This window comes from Orycteropus afer, unplaced genomic scaffold (assembly GCF_000298275.1).
Source record: "Orycteropus afer afer isolate SDZICR_OR568_19922 unplaced genomic scaffold, OryAfe1.0 scaffold00002, whole genome shotgun sequence".
Taxonomy (NCBI): Eukaryota; Metazoa; Chordata; class Mammalia; order Tubulidentata; family Orycteropodidae; genus Orycteropus; species Orycteropus afer.
Genome location: NW_006921589.1, coordinates 33555828 through 33572920, shown reverse-complemented (window position 1 = coordinate 33572920; position 17093 = coordinate 33555828). Strand labels below are relative to the sequence as shown.

General features: G+C 40.3%; 1 protein-coding gene across 1 annotated transcript in view; it reads left to right on the top strand.

Annotated features, from left to right (window-relative positions):
- Positions 1 to 17093, top strand: part of LOC103193027 (aldehyde oxidase 4-like) — an 84818-nt gene that overhangs the window by 12891 nt on the left and 54834 nt on the right. Inside the window, 9 exon segments of the mRNA XM_042783581.1 lie at positions 1805 to 1913; positions 3974 to 4100; positions 4564 to 4625; positions 6817 to 6900; positions 7633 to 7713; positions 9183 to 9327; positions 9980 to 10072; positions 13918 to 14069; positions 15577 to 15670. Of these exon segments, the coding sequence (XP_042639515.1) occupies positions 1805 to 1913; positions 3974 to 4100; positions 4564 to 4625; positions 6817 to 6900; positions 7633 to 7713; positions 9183 to 9327; positions 9980 to 10072; positions 13918 to 14069; positions 15577 to 15670 (947 nt within the window).

Here is a 17093-nt window from a genome sequence, read left to right as displayed (position 1 = left end):
CATCTTGTTGTGGCGCTTCCTTCCCCCTTTTCACTGTCTCTCCACTTTACCAAGCATGATATCTGGGGAATGGTCCCTTCTGATAACATGACCCAAGTAGGTGAGATGAAGTCTGACCATTCTCACTTCCAAGGAGCATTCCAGCTGTACTTTTTCTAGGACAGATTTGTTCATTCTTCTGGTAGTTCATGATATTTTCAGTATTCTTGGCCAACACCATAATTCAAAGGCATCAACTTATCTTTGGTCTTCGTTATTCATTGTCCAGCTTTCACATGCATATTAGGTGATTGCAAATACCATGGCTTGGGTTAGCTCTGGTGGTGTAGTGCCTAAGGCATTTGACTGCTAACCAGAAGGCTGGCGGTTCAAACTCACGAGCCACTCCTCAGAAGGAAGACTGGGCAACCTACTTCCATAGTGATACCACCTCAGAAACCCAAGAAGTGGTCGCTATGAGTTGGAAACTACTTGATGGCAGTGAGTTTGCTTTTTGGTTTTGGGTTAGCTGCACCTTAGTCTTCAAAGTGACATCTTTGTTCCTCAACACTTTAAAGAGGTCTTTTGCAGCATAGTTGCCAGTGCATATGATGTCTGATTTCTTGACTGCTGTTTCCTTGGGTGTTGATTGCAGATCCAAGTAAAATGAAATCTTTGACAACCTTGTCTTTTCTCCATTTATCATGATGCTGCTTATTGGTCCAGTTGTGAGGATTTTCATTTTCTTTATGTTGAAGTATAATCCATATTGAAGACTCTAGGCTTTGGTCTTCATTAGTAACTGCTTCAAGTCTTCTTCATTTTCAGCAAACAAGGTTGTGTCATCTGCATATCTCAGATTGTTAATGAGTCTTCCTCCAGTCCTGATGTTGAGTTCTTCTTCACATAGTCCAGCTTCTCAGATTATTTGCTCAGCATGCAGATTGAATAAAATCCAACCCCAATGCACACCCTTCCTGATTTTAAACCATGCAGTATCCCCTTATTCTGTTCAAACAACAGCCTCTTGGTCTATGTACAGGCTCCTCATGAGCATAATTAATTGTTCTGGAATTCCCATTCTTTGTAATGTTACCCATAATTTGTTATGATCAGATAAGATCAAGAGAAAACAAATCCCATTGGGGAGGAAATTAGAGAAAACAAAAGTTTATAAATTGCACAATGACTTTGCTCTGTTCAACAAGCAGTCTTCCAGTTCCCCTGTATAATCAGCTGGGTGGTTTCTAAACAAATGATCCAAAGAGCTAGTGAAACCAAAAGCACTCTGTCTCTTTCTTCTTCAGAAGGACAGCATTTATACTCTCAGCCTAGTAGGAGAAGAAAGGAAGAATTCCCTGGGAGTGAAACAAATTCCCATACCTGAAAAGAGTCTGAGACTTAGGCTAAGTGGGAATAAGGAGGCTAAATTTGACTGATGAGGTCTGGACCCCATTACAAACCAGTGAGATGAGAATCCGGTGCTGCCCACATCTGCTATGTCACTTAAATGGACTCTAAGGTGGGAAAGATGGTCAAGACAAGGGAATAAATCAGTGGCTCAAATCGGTAATGCATTTGGGTCATCTGGGGAGCTTTAAAAAATGATTAATTGATTCCACCCCATGTCTCTTTACATTCTGTACCAGCCATATGTAAGTCCTTTCTTGACCACATCCCAAAATGTATGATTCCATATCTAGTCTTCTCTGTATTCTCAGGGACATTCAGCTTCATGACTCTTCTGGACTATAAATAATTTCCCAAATTATGTCACCAACTTCCCAGGATTCCAATGTGTTCTCTTTAAATAATTCCATCACAGCCATTACCCAGCTACAGCTTGCCTGGTACCCATCTGCTCACTTCATGGAGCTGCTGTCACTACAGTAGAAGGTGTTGGAAGCATCAAGACCAGGATTCACTCTGTGCAGGTAAGAGAACTATGAATTGGGATGAGATGTGGATTCAGTCATTCCATAGATTCTAAAGTGCTCTAACTAGCTAAACAACTTTGAAATCCTTTATGCTTTTCAGTGCTTGTTTTATGACATTTGATGCTTCAGCGGCTGAGATTTTTAAGAGTTTAGTGCAGAGATTGGTTAACGTATCTTAACCCCAAGAGACCTTCTCTGTCCCATCCTTGCCTTAAGCTAATACAAGGACCAAAAAAGCAAATAAGATAGGTAACCAGAACTTTAGAGAAGGTACGAGTTGTTTCCGACATTTCAAAATCACTGACTTTGATAGAGAGGCTAATTATGTGTATAAATGCTCCTGAAATGTCTGACAAGAAACTGTAAACTAGGTGACAGTGAAGCACAACTGAAATGGCAAAGAGTTTACTAAAGTTTAAAAGACTCTTTATTTTTTTTTAATGGCAATGTTATTTTTATACAGTACAATGGGAACTTATTCAGGAGTTGAGTTTTAAAAGCAATGTGTAAAGAGAAAATTATGAATAGTCTCATTTTCCTGGCTATGGTTTGAACATAGAAGCTAAGAGCCTTCTCTGATGATGTGTTACCATTGATGGGCATTTACTTACGGAGCATGTCTTTCAGCCATAAATTTAACAATTGGCTCATCACCTTAAAACTATGGAAGCTTCTGATGTCGTAACTTACCAGGTTTCCCTCTCTCAAATCTCAGTGGTACAAACACTGAGTAATGCTGTTCAGTAATGCTGGGTCACAAGACCCAACTGTTAAATTGTCAGGAGTTTTGAGAGCCAGTTTTCAAGCAGTCGTCTTAAAAACTTATATGTGGCAAACTTACAATTAGGTAAGTTATACTAAGCACAAGGGTAATAAATATCAAGTCATCACTTCCTAATTTTTTACTATATTTTACTACTAGCTATGCTCTTGAGCTTATTTACATGGTTGAAATACCATATAATATATGTTGTTTCTCATCTCTTCCCAACTCCATATTCAGGGACATCGCATTGATAGCCATTGATAATGGAGTATTTATACTATGAAAATCAGCAGAAGCTGCATATCTCCCACAGAGCTAGTTGTTAACATTTACCAGCACATTTGCATCTGTGTTTACCTGCCTCATCTGAGACAACTTGCCATCTAGTAATAAAGCCAAGATAACCATATTCTCCTCTAGCATTAGAACAGATGTCTATTCCTTCAGCTGAGTTATGGATAAAATGCATGATTTCCATTTAGGTGCCATGATGTATGAAAAATATTTATTTAAAAACATTTGAATCACATGCAAGCCGGTGAGATGAGCACCCACAGAACCGATACACAGAGAGGGACACAGAAAGTCCTATCTCCCGTTACATCTTCATGACATAGGGTCTTTGTATAGAGTACACAGAGTGAATTGTCGTTTCTTCTCTCTTTTTTTATTGTTGTTGCTTTATTTGAGTGCATAAAGTTGAATGTGCATAAACGAAATATGTAAATAGTTCTATACTACTAAATAGCATGTGAAAACTTTCAAAGGATTCACACAGATAATTGTGTCATTTAGCCCATCAACAATTCCATAATATAGATGGAGAAGGGGATGAAAATGAACTGCATTAGAAGTTCATATGTGCCAGAGCAATAATTTGCATATATTCATTCATTTAATCTCAACAATCCTGTAAATAGCATTATTAGCCCAATTTTAAACATAAAGAAAACTGCCCATGGTCACACAATTAATGAGCTTCAGTAAGGACTCAAACTCACATGAGCATGACTTTGAAGCCCTTTGCTTATTCTTCAAAACTATGCTTCCTATTACACAGTTAAATAAAGTGAGATTTAGAGAGCAGAGTGCCTTAGTTAAAACCTGGTACTATGTTTTTCTTGAAGGAAAAAGTATCTATATGATTTCAAGAAATAAAAATCTTTTTCTTCTAGGGTAACATCTATATTATTAGTTATTCCTGGCAGATTAAATAAGCTTTCCTTTCTGCTGGTATCAGTGTGTGGAAACAAGAGGTCTAGAGTATAATTAATGTACCATTTCATGCCAGGAAAGACTTGCCAAGTGTCATGGTACACAGTGTGGATTCTGCAGCCCAGGAATGGTGATGTCCATCTACACGCTACTGAGAAACCACCCAGAGCCAACCCCTGAACAAATAACTGAAGCTCTTGGAGGTGAGCCTTCTCAGCGGGGCAAAGGGTGGAAAGATCAGGTAACTAGGAAGAAGGCTTCAGCCCATGGAGAAAAGTTACAGCAACACATTTGGCTTCAAGGAACTTCTAAGATGTCTTTTAAGGAAGAAGAGATGGAATGAGAAAAGCTTGATGAAGTGTCACCCTTCAGACATAATGGGAGATGTCAGATATACCAGTTGGGGGTGGGAAATAAATAAGGAAGAGTTGGTTGTGGAAAACTAAGGAGATTTTTGTGGTATTTCAGGAAGAAAATGTAATCACAAGATCTATTTTTGAAGAACATTTCTTCCAAAGGGAATGGTTGTTCCAAAGAGCAATTTTACTGGGTTTAGGGAACAAATAAGAAGCTAATCACTAATCTAACTATTCCCCTGGAAATATGAAGCACAGATATGAAGTATATTTTTATACCATTCCTTAAAAATTTATCCCTTTGAATCAGGTAATTTGTGCCGTTGTACTGGATACCAACCAATTATAGAAAGTGGAAAAACTTTCTGTGTGGTAAGTTTTTTAAAAATTCATTCTGTTGATTGAATATATTAATAGACTTTGCATAAAACAAAGATCCTTGATAGCACGGTGGTTAAAGCACTCATCTGCTAACCAAAAGATGAACAGCCCCTCCAAAGGGAAAAGACTAGGCAGTCTGCTTCCATAAAACTTGTAACAGCCTTGGAAACCCTATGAAGCAGTTCTACTCTGTCCTATTGGGTTATTATGAGTCAGACTTGACAGCAGTGAGTTTGTGTTTTTGAAAAATAAAACAATTTATTGCATTCAATAATGTCTAAAATAACTCCATGTTGACCCTCCTAACCACTAAAAGTTGTTAAATGCCCACTGTTTTGTATTTATTCAATAAACTATTAGTATCTATCTTGTTTATAGTCCTAAATTAGGCACTTCTTTAAGAAAAAAAGTATATGGTCCATGACTTCAAGCAATGTATACTCTATTGAGGAACACGAAACACAGACTAAGAAACAATAAAACCGTAATTGAAAAGCAAGATATTAAAAGCTCAAGATATCCTATAAGGCATGCATACAAGTTTTGATGGACCATAGATTAAAGAAAATTAATGAGTGGGAAAGGAAGAAACAGAAACTTAATGAAGAAAGGGAGTTTTGTGTTGGGTCCTAAAGGAAGTGATGGAAATGGATGGGTGAAGAGAAGCCAGTAGAAAATTCCAAGTAAGAAGATACATGGAATTAAGAAAAAGAAAGACATCCAAGGAAAATGAATTAATATGCTGGAGCATTAGGGAGCATAAAGATACTGTTTCTGGCTAAAGGATTTAGATGTAAAGATGATAACCAACACGTAGTCATCATTGTTTTCTCAAGCTAGGGTTAATACAATGAGAACAGTATTTCAGAAGGAAAATTCTTGCTTGTAGGAGAAAATTCTTGCTCTTGGGAAGAGACAGTGGGGGCTGAGGGCATGAACTAGTGCAATACCCCATGCTTGAGAGAATGAGAATCTAGACCATGGTGGCAGATGTGGAGACAGAAAGATAATTCTCAGGAAGGGGACTTCCAAAACCATGACCATCAGGCTGTGAAGGGTGCAGTCAGAAAGGAATCGAAGTCACCTTCAAAGCTGAGAGATGAAGGAGCCAGACAGGGATGAAGTTTATTTGGGCATCAAAAGTTTTAAAGGCAGTTTATCTTCCCAGGACTTCGTTAAAGACACATGCATGTCATCCTTAAAAATAAAGAACACCAGTCTGTTTGGATTTAGGTTTTTAATCACCACATTATAATTATACTTCATTTAGTAAGAAGTAGAAATCCTGAAAGAGCCTGGTAGCTAAAGTGTTCAGCTGCTAACTGAAGTTCAGAGGTCAAACCCACTAGCTGCTTCACAGGAGAAATATGTGGCAGTCTGCTTCCACAGAGACTACAGCCTTGGAAACTGTATGGGCGAGTTCTTCTCTCTCCTTAGGGTTCAAACCAAACCAAACTCACTGCCGTCCAGGCGTTTTCCAACTCATAGCGACCCCTCCTTGGGTTTCCAAGGTGGTATCTCTATGGAAGTAGATTGCGCAATCTTCCGTCTGAGGAGTGTAGTCTGGTGGGGTTTGAACCGTTAGCCTTCTGGTTAGCAGTCAAATGCCTTAGGCACTAGGCCACCAGAGCTGGCCCTGTAGGGTTACTGTTGTTATGTGCCGTCGAGTCAGACCTGACTCATAGCGACCCCTCCTTGGGTTTCCGAGGCAGCATCACTATGGAAGTAGATTGCCCCATCTTCCTTCCAAGGAGCGGCTGGTGGGTTTGAACCACCAGCCTTCTGGTTAGCAATCAGATGCTTAGGCACTATGCTACCAGAGCTCCTGTAGTGTTAGTTGTTGTTGTTGTTGTAGTAGAAATTGATTCATTGTCAATGGATTTTGGTAGGAAGCCTGAGCTAACTCACCCCACTCTCCTCTAATCCCATTGTCTTCCCCTAAAACTTTAGTGACATTGTTTACACAATGTATCATGAGCATGGCCTCACACCCCCTGTAATTTTCTCTAACTGATCAGTAATGAAATGACTGTTTCTCCACCCACCAGATTACAGAGTCCTTGAGGGCAAAGACTATTACTTCTTCCACAACTCCTGTGGGGCCTGGGACACTGCTGGGCACTCAGGTAGATGTTTAAAGAATCAACTAATAAATTTGTTTTGAACTGCATTTCTTCCTAAGAAAGCAACTGTTTGTCAACTGAAAAGGTCAGGAAAATGCTGCATGGATCAAGAAGAGAGATCTTTTCTGAATAAACCAGAAAAGGTAAGTATCTGGTTTTCCACTTCGATTGGGATTTGACTGAAAAATATACATACAAATCCAAATTTATTTTGGTTTCTATTCTTTTCAGTGAGTAAAATGCAAAATAGCTTAATTCAGGGTATTGTTTGTTGTTATGTGCCGTCGAGTCAGATCCAACCCATAGTGACCCCTCCTTGGGTTTCTGAGGCAGTATCACTATGGAAGTAGATTGCCCAACCTTCCTTCCAAGGTATGGCTGGTGGATGTGAACCACCAGCCTTCTGGTTAGCAGTCAAGTGCCAATTCAGGGTATAAACATACTTAAAAAGCTCTAAATGTTAGTGAGCTCATAATTTTCATAAGACTGGAACACAGAATGCTATTATCCTTCTGGAAATATTACAACTTCCCTTCTCTAATCTGGATCTATCCACCACTCCCTCAATAAGCACAAAGAGGGCCATAAACAGTGGTGCACCTTCATGTTCATAGAAAATAAATATCCACAAATGATACCTGAATCTCAGCACAGAATGGTAAAACCCAATTTCTGACCCCAAATGAGAAAGCCCATGGTCCAGGAAGTCTGCCAGGGAAACCACCCCCATGTTTCTCTGGGGATGGAAAACACTCCATTAGAATGGCCTCTATTTTGTTTCAGGGAGTCAAAAGTGTCAGCCCTGACTTTGAAATCACTCACAGATTCCTGTCCGGCTTTCAGTAACTGTGAAGGTCCATTTTTATTTTGTTTAGATATGCACAAAACTGTATAATGAAGATGAATTCCAGCCCTTGGATCCATCCCAGGAGCCTATATTCCCTCCTGAGCTGATAGTAAGATATTTTACTTTTGTTATCTATTCACCATTTACACATAACATGACATGGTATTTTTGGTATTATACTATGTAATTATACTCTGCAATTACTGAGATTTTTACATTAAAAGTTGGAAGGGTGTCCTGAACAATAGTGGGTCAACCACCCACTTTTAGGAACTTGATCAGCTTCACCATAAATAATTTAAAGCAGACAGCTTAGAAGAGTGGTGTTGTCAGAACCTCGGTATCTCTGGTTCAACTCCTTCAGTTAAAGACCCTGAGGGTCAGAGTGTAAATGATTGCCCAAGGTCAACAGCTCCACTGTGAGACAGGTATTAAGACTGAACTAAACTAAACCAAACACACTACCATCAAGCTGGACCCGACTCACAGCCACCCCTCCTTGGGTTTCCCAGGCAGTATCTCTATGGAAGTAGATTGCCCAACCTTCCTTCCGAGGAGTGGCTGGTGGGTTTAACCGCCAGCCTTCTAGTTAGCAGTCAAGTGCCTTAGGCACTACGCCACCAGAGCTCCTTTTGTAAGACTAGTAAACAAAAAAAAGTGAATTATAGGTATTATAATGAAATTGCATTGTTCTTCCAGTGAACCTCTGTGATTTCAACTCATGGTAGAGGGGAAAAGTAAGAGAATAATTTAAATAGTGTAATGTGCCCGCCATTTTGTTCTATGATCATATGCACTGGAGAGAGCATGAGATGAGAGACATGATTCTGTCGGCTCTTCAGAAGGTCTGTTTTTATTTATTTAAAGATACAAATGTAATATATATATGTTTATGTATATAGATACATATATATAACAGAGTTATAAAAAGAAAAAAAAGTCCATTTACACTGTATGTAGTAAATGATTTAAGAGATTTTATTCAAGGATACTTCTGCCTATAAAAAATTTGAATCCTGCAATAAAACCTAATCGCCAAAGATGAGTCTCCGCGGGATCATTGTTCAGGCAGAACTACAACAAGAAGCTGGACACTAATTCCCAGGCTAAGATGCTTTCACTGTACCATGCTGCCTTCTCCTCACACGTTCACTTTCCAAACATAACCAAAACGAAACCCACTGCCATTGAGCCACTTCTGACTCATAGCAACCCCCATTGAGTTTCTGAGGTGGTAAATCTTTACAGAAGTACATTGCTTAGGCTTCCTTCTGCAGAGTGGCTGAGTTTGAACCACCAACCTTCTGGTTAGCAGTCAGATGCCTTAGGCGCTGTGCTACCAGAGCATTTACTCGATTTCCTATTACTGATGGGCTGAAACCTATTAAAATGTTTATTCAATGATGCCCACATGAGTTACATCCATCTGGGTGGTTTTAAGAAGGCAACTCTTTTCTGACCCTGGAAGCTGGATAACCTTGGAAAGTTCAATGAAATATTTGACCAGCAGAATGCTTGGATGCTCAGAGCTTGTTCAAAAGCCTTAACTGAAAGCCCTTTGGCTTTGTTTCTCTGCAGAGAATGGCAGAAGATCCAAACAAGAGAAGGCTGACATTCCAAGGGGAGAGGACCACGTGGATCATGCCTGTGACTCTGGACGACGTTCTGGAGCTGAAAGTCAACTTCCCCGAAGCCCCCCTCATCATGGGGAACACTGTAGTGGGTGGGTGGTTTCTATGCATGTTCTTTAGTCTACATTAGGCAATCCAAACATCTTTGCCTTTCTTTAAATCCTTAATGAATGAAATTCATCTTTATTAATGGATATCAATTGTCCTTCAAAGGAGCTCTGGCTGCTTTAGTGGTTAAAGCATTTGGCTGCTAACCAAAAGGCTGGTAGTTAGAAATCACCAGCCACTCAGAAGGAGAAAGATGAGGCAGATTGCTTCTGTAAAGATTCCAAAACTAAACCAAACTCACTGCCATCAATTCAGATCCAACTCATAGCAACCCCTCCTTGGGTTTCCGAGGCAGTATCATTATGGAAGTACATTGCCCAGTCTTCCTTCTGAGGAGGGCTGGTGGATTTGAACTACCATCCTTCTGGTTAGCAGTCAAATGCCGTAGGCACTACACTACCAGAGCCTTGGAAACCCTACAGGACACTTCTACTCTGTCCTATAGGATTGCTATGAGTCAGAATTGACTGGAAGTCAGTGGGTTTGGTTCTGGATGGTCTTTTAAAATACTTTGTTGTGTTCTTTTGCTAATGAGTCACTTTAGTCACAATTTTTCCTCTGGATAATCAGTAAACAAGATCTACCAGCATCCATTGTCTTTCTTTTCTAACTGCCTTAAATCCATTTCCCCTTAAGGACCCAGCATAAAATTCAAAGATGCATTCTATCCAGTTTTTATATCTCCACTTGGGCTTCCACAACTACACTTTGTGGACACCACAGATGATGGTAAGCACCTTCTTTTTCAAATAAGATGTCACTGTTGGCTGGTGATGGGATGCTGGTAATCAAATACATGCACTGGGCTAATCTGAGCACTAAATAGTTTATTCATTTATCTATTCAACAAATATTTATTGGGCACCTAGTATGTGTCCTCTATGAGTTTTTTTCAAACTGACTCAGTTGCATCACTGATACTACATTGTCATGTTGTTGTTGTTGTTATTGTTATTAGGTGCTATCGAGTCAGCTTCAACTCATAGTGACCCTATGTACAACAGAATGAAACACTGCCCAGTTGTGCACCATCCTCACATCCTTGTTATACTTGAGTCCATCTCTGCAGCCACTATGTCAACCTATCTTGCTGAGGGTTTTCCCCTTTTTCCCTTTCTACTTTACCAAGCGTGATAGCCCTCTCCAGAGAATGGCTCCTTCTGACAACATGACCAAAGTAGGTGAGATGAAGTCTGGTCTTTCTATCTTCCAAGCAGTGTTCTGGCTGCACTTCTTCCAGGACAAATTTGTTCATTCTTCTGGCAGTCCCTGGTATTTTCAGTGTTCTTCACCAACACCACAATTCAAAGGCATCAATTCTTCTTTGGTCTCCCTTATTCATTGTCCAGCTCACTTGACTGCTAACCATAAGGCTGGCAGTTCAAACCCACCAACCACTCCTCAGAAGGAAGACTGGGCAATGTACTTCCATAATGGTACTGCCTCAGAAACCCAAGGAGGGGTCACTATGAGTCAGGTCTGACTCTATGGCACATAACAACAACAACATGAGGCAATTGAAAACACCATGGCTTGGGTTAAGTGCACTTAATCTTCAAAGTGACATCTTTGAATTTCCTAGGATTGAAATTGTCATATGAGCCATAATGTCAAGTGGCACTGCCAGTATAGAGTGATTGGCTGAATAAGAAAACTACAGACTTTTTGGACAGTAGGAAAGGTTCTTGTCAGATGTTACTTCATGATTCACAAATTTGCTGCAGGACCATGGCACACATAAACATGCACACACACACACACAAAAAAAAAAAAAAAAATCTGGGCCAAAAATCTGACATTTTAACTACAAATAACCTTATTTATTTTCCCAATTTACCAAGCTGTTCTTTCACATCTCATGTGTCTTGATTCTATGACAACTTTGGGAAATAAACATGACAAGTAGCCTTGATAGCTCCATTATACTCAAGAAGATGCAGAATTAAAGAGCTTAATTAATTTCCTCATACACAAGAAGTCAGGACTAGATCCTAGTTCTTCTTACTCTTAGTCAAGTACTTCTTCCACACAATGGACTGAATAAAGTTACCTGAAAAACATTTCCCTCCATCCACTATGCAAACTAGACACTCGAAGGGCTAAGAGTCTAAAGAAACTAAAAAGCCTACATAAAAAAGGATTCTTCCCATTGAGTAAACAGAAATCACCTGGGAAATGGTTTGCTTTCCCCTGTGATCTGCAATTCTTAAGTCAGTCAACCCATTCATTTTTCACCTGCTAGGAAGTCCATGTCAGTAGGCTCTCAGGAAGAGATGGAGCAAAGGGAGGCCAAGCAGGTGTATGAGAGGGTTGGGAGCAAGGTCTGGAGGTCCTTGGTTGGGGTGAGATGAGCACTACTATATAACAACTGAGAGAAGGAACAGCCATCTACATCTGTGTGCTTGTTGGATGCTATCAAGTTAACAATGACTCCATGACACAGTAGAGCTGCCCTATCAGGTTTTCTAGGCCATAATCTTTACAAGAGCAGATCATCAGGTCTTTTCTTCCTCAGAGGCATTGGTGGATTCAAACCACCAACCTTTTAGTTAACACCCAAGCACCTCACCATTGTGCCACCAGGGTTTCTCTATATATATAGTGCCTAAGGACTTTGACTGCTAACCAGAAGGCTGGCAGTTCAAACCCACGAGCCACTCCTCAGAAGGAAGATTGGGCAACCTACTTCTGTAGTGACACCACCTCAGAAACCCAAGGAGTGATCGCCATGAGTCTGCTAAAATGGCAAGGAGGCCGCATGTTCTGACGTCCTCTAATTCCACAAGACAGAATCACCATCAATAGCCCAAGGCCTATTCCTGTGAGGCCAGACATGCTGCCTCCCTCCAGCCCTTTCTCCAACCGTTCCTCCCAAAGCACCCACCACCTCTCTCCTGGGTTCAATAATTCTCTGAAGTGGCCACACAGAACTCACAGATTATGAGGTTTATTAGGGAAGCACCAGACTACAATTCGAGTTCAGGAAAAAAATGCTCAATCTCCCTCCCAGCCCACCATCTCTCAGCCAAGTCTTTCACAGTCTCTCCACCAGCAGTGCATGTCCCTCGGTGTCTTACTCAGCAATGTGTGTCTCTTGCGTCTCTTTCCCAGCAGCACATGTCTCTTTCAGGAGCACGTGTCTCCTTCGGCAGCACATCTTCCTCAACCAGCAGTCAGAGAGAGTTCTGCCTCTAGGCCTCCTTTTGAGCTTGCCAGATTGGCCAAACCAACCAATCATAACAACAGAATTCTAAGCACCTGAGAGTGAACCTCCCATAACATTGCATTGTGCCACACCCAACAGAAATAACCCGGGTGGATAACATTTACAATCAGGAGCTCCTCAGTTGCTCATTCCACCACTGAGTTTACAATGACTCATGGATAGAAAAGCCATACTAAGTAATTTACTACACTGCAGAGTCTAATCGACTAGACAGTAGTGTGGTTTTATATAGACATATATATCTCCACTCTAATTATGATGATGAGGACTGGGGAGGTGGAACCTGTAGGAGAAGGCCAGTGTTTCTCAACTTTTCTTTGTTGTTTTTAGATGTATTTTGCCTGATTGCCCCCCCATAAAATGTTAATGCCACAGATATACTGTGTGTCTTTTCATACGGTATGTATATCTATACATTAAAAAAAAGTGACGTTTGCCCCTTAGAAGCAGTATTGCCCTCACTGAGAACAAATGGACTAGATGACATCACTATTCATATCACTCTTGGTAAGCACACTTGAAAATAAAACTGACCCAAGTTATAAGCTGGTGTCTATTCTCATCTTTTTTATATAGGAGCAATATGAAGAGATGACTAGGGAAGGAAGGGTAAATGGACAGTAAATATGTTGCAAGTCAAATCGCATGTAGCCTTACTCACTGCTGTCTAGTCGAACCTGACTCACAGCGACCCCTCCTTCAGTTTCCAAGGTGGTTTCAGTACAGAAGTAGGTTGCCCAACCTTCCTTTCAAGGAGTGGCTGGTGGGTTTGAACCACCAACCTTCTGGTTAGCAGTCAAATGCCTTAGGCACTACGCCAAAAAGTTTCATAGGACTTTGACTAGGGTGTTTTCATTTGATCACTTTATTCAAAAAAAACACTTTATTCAGGGAACAAATGAAGTAATGAATTTTAAATACATATCTTAAAATGCATAGCATATGTGACTGTATATATACATGACTGAGGTAAATGATTTGGTACTTCATATTTGGGAATAAAGCAAATTGTCAAAGTTATCATTGGTGTTTGTCATTCTAAGTAAATTTGAAAAAGGAAAATACATTTAAAAGATTATTTCCATGCAACTATATCTTGTTATAAGGAGCTCTGGTAGCATAGTGCCTAAGGCACTTGACTGCTCACCAGAAGGCTGGCGGTTCAAGCCCACCAGCCACTCCTCGGAAGGAAGGTTGGGCAATCCTACTTCCGTAGTGATACTGCCTCGGAAACCCAAGGAGGGGTCGCTATGAGTCGGGGCCGACTCGACGGCAAACAACAACAACAACAACAACAATATCTTGTTAGAGTTCACTTCAAGCTTATGTTCTAATTTCTTATTTTCAGGAGTGACAATAGGTGCAGGGTACAGCCTGGCCCAGCTGACTGATGCCTTACTCTTTACTGTTTTGGAGCAACCAGAAGAAAAGACTAAGACCTATCGTGCTCTCCTGAAGCATCTGAGGACATTTGCAGGAGCTCAGATTAGGAATATGGCAGTATGTTATGTATTCGTATATAGAATAAGTCATGCAGTTCTGTTCAGTTTTATGAAAAGTTACTCTGAAGAGGAATTCCAAGCCAAGTTGAACAACTCTCTATAATATGAGTGTGAGTGTGTGTGTGTATGTGTCCAAAGTGAGAGGTATCACATTATGTGTAGTGTGTGTCCAAAGCGAGAGATCACACATAATATATATGACACAGTGTCTGCAACAATGGGCTCAAACACAACTATTGTCAGGATGGCACAGGACTAGGCAGTGCTTCATTCTGTTGTACACAGGGTCACTATGAGTCAGAACCCATTCAACAGTATATATATATATATATATATATATATATAAAGTAGTGGAGTCCAAAGGGGAGCTCTGGTGGTATAGTGCCTAAGGCATTTGACTGCTAACAAGAAGGCTGGTGGTTCAAACCCACCAGCCACTCCTCAGCAGGAAGGTTGGGCAATCTACTTCCGTAGGGATACCACCTCAGAAATCCAAGGAGGGGTCGCTATGAGTCAGAAATGACTCGACAGCAATGAGTTTGGTTTTTCTTTTGGAGTCCAAAGACTCCCAAATTCTAATCCTAACCTGTCACCAGCAAACATTATGACCCAGGAGAAGTCATTTCACCTCTTCATTTTAAAAATTAAGGCTGAACCAAATAGATTTTCTCTAAGATATTGTCCAGCTCTATGAAATATACCTCATTCAAGGTATAGTAAACAACTTTCAATCTTTTTTATGGCTAGTTGTACTGCTAGGACTTTGCACAGAGGTCAGTTTCTAAACATTGATATCCCACATGTCCATTCTTGGATATTTCCCAGTTGTCTAGCTTATTAGAGTTTCATTATTATTTAAGATTTAAGAATAATTGATTCGAACCACTATATTCCACATACGACGGGTTTAGTGGGATTTGTGGGTGGGGGAATGTCGGATATGCATCTCTTCTGATTGTCTCTGCTTTTTCTGCTGATTCTTGAAATCCACCATGTGTTTTCACTGTCCACATCTTCTTCTGTTTCCTTAATAAAAGGATTCTATCACATCCTTAGAGTTTACTCAGGCTCCACCCTCCCCACCTCATTACCATGTTGTTGGACCCTCTTTTGACCCTTTAGCCATCCCTCCTTTCTCCCTAAACTGCTGACCCTAGCCCCATTCATTTTGATTTCCCTTTGTTTATCTTCACAAGTAAACATTCATATCAGAGAACAGTCTTAAAGAGAAATGCATGCAAAGGTCAGTTCTCAAAAAAATGTTTCTTCCTTGTTCCACATGGAAAATGACTATTTTCTCAGACATTAAGTTTGGACTGGGAACAGGGGTGGAAATCTTGTATGATATGTTGTCTGGATCTATTTAAATTCCCCAAAACTCTGCCAAATCTTTCTATGAGCCAAAGAAGAAAATTTAAAACTTAGACAAGCTCCCTGTATGCATAATTCATTGTTTGTCAAATAACTAAGTGTGGCTAAAAAATATGTCATCTTTTTTTATTTAGACTTTAGGAGGACATGTGGTGAGCAGGCCTAATTTTTCTGACCTAAATCCCATTTTAGCAGCAGGAAATGCTACCATCAATCTGAGGTCCAAAGGTAAGAGATCAAGTTTTAAGCATCCTGTTTTAAAATTAACAACCACAAAGATGGGCTCAACCAAACAAAGTACAGGCATGTGAGTTAAACATTTACCTCAAGTAGACACACGCCCTGGAGAGAACAATCATGGGAGAAGGAAGGGCTGCTTATGCACAGGGAGACAGCTCAGGGCGCAGGAGAGTATGGAGAGATGGACACTGGGAGGAGGTAACTATGGGGAGGAAGTGGGAGGGGAGCTGCTGCATTGTAAATTTTGGTCAATGACATGAGACAAAGTATATGTGAACTGCTGTATGAAAAGTGAATTTACTCTGTAAATCTTCACCCAAATCCTAATATAAATAAATAAATAAATAATGAAAAGATGGGCTCAAAACATACCAAATGATCATAAAAATAATGTAGAACTGGGCAACGTTGTATTCTATTATACACAAGGTCACTGTGAGTCAGAGCTGACTGAACACCAACAGTTTATAATTACCACTGTCAGTTATATAGCTCCATGCATAAACTATGAATCAGGGACCCAAGTATACCTAATTTAAACACAACAAATAAATATAGAGTGTATTTATATTGCCTCAAACGTTAAGGATGAAAGTGGGATCAATTATCCTGCTATCCAAAATGCTCTGTATCCTGTAGATCTATTGTATATGCAATTTTTCTTAGCTATTTGGTCAATATTTTAAAAATATTTATACACAGCCCAAGTTGTAAGACCAAAGTAGTTAAAATATTAATGACAAGTATCTTTGTGATTTTAAAGGTTTGTAGCATAATTCATTTCAGAGTTACATAAACATGGCAGTTCTTTTTTCTTGTTGACAATAATTGACCATAGTTGATTGTTCAAATAAGCACATTATCCACGGGTGGTATTGTTTATTTTTAAGCCAATCTATTATTTGGTGGAAAGGTGACCTGCAGAAATAGCTTCAATTCCAAGTTCAAAGGGTATCTTAGGCTGATAGTCTGAAGGGTTCCTTAGTGTCTATCAGATCAGTAAATCTGGTCTTTTTTAGGAATTTGTGTTTTGTTCTACATTTTTCTTCCATTCTATCTGGGACCTTCTTCTATTGTGTCCCTGGTTAGAAGGGTCAATAATCATAGCCAGGCACCATCTAGATCTTCCTCAGAAGAGGACGTGGTTTGTATGGGCTATTAGTCCAGGCTTACAGGTGAAGAGAGACAACGCAGGGACACCAGAGTAGCAGGCCGGAAGAGCAGGGAAGGGGATAAAAGCCTTGAACCTGGACAGAAGAGCAATCAGCCAGAAGAGATTAGGTGAGGAGGGGAAACTCAGGCCCGCCCAGAGTAGCAGGCCGGAAGAGCAGGGAAGGGGATAAAAGCCTTGAACCCGGACGGAAGAGCAGTCAGCCCCAGGCTTACAGGTGAGGAGAGACAACGCAGGGAT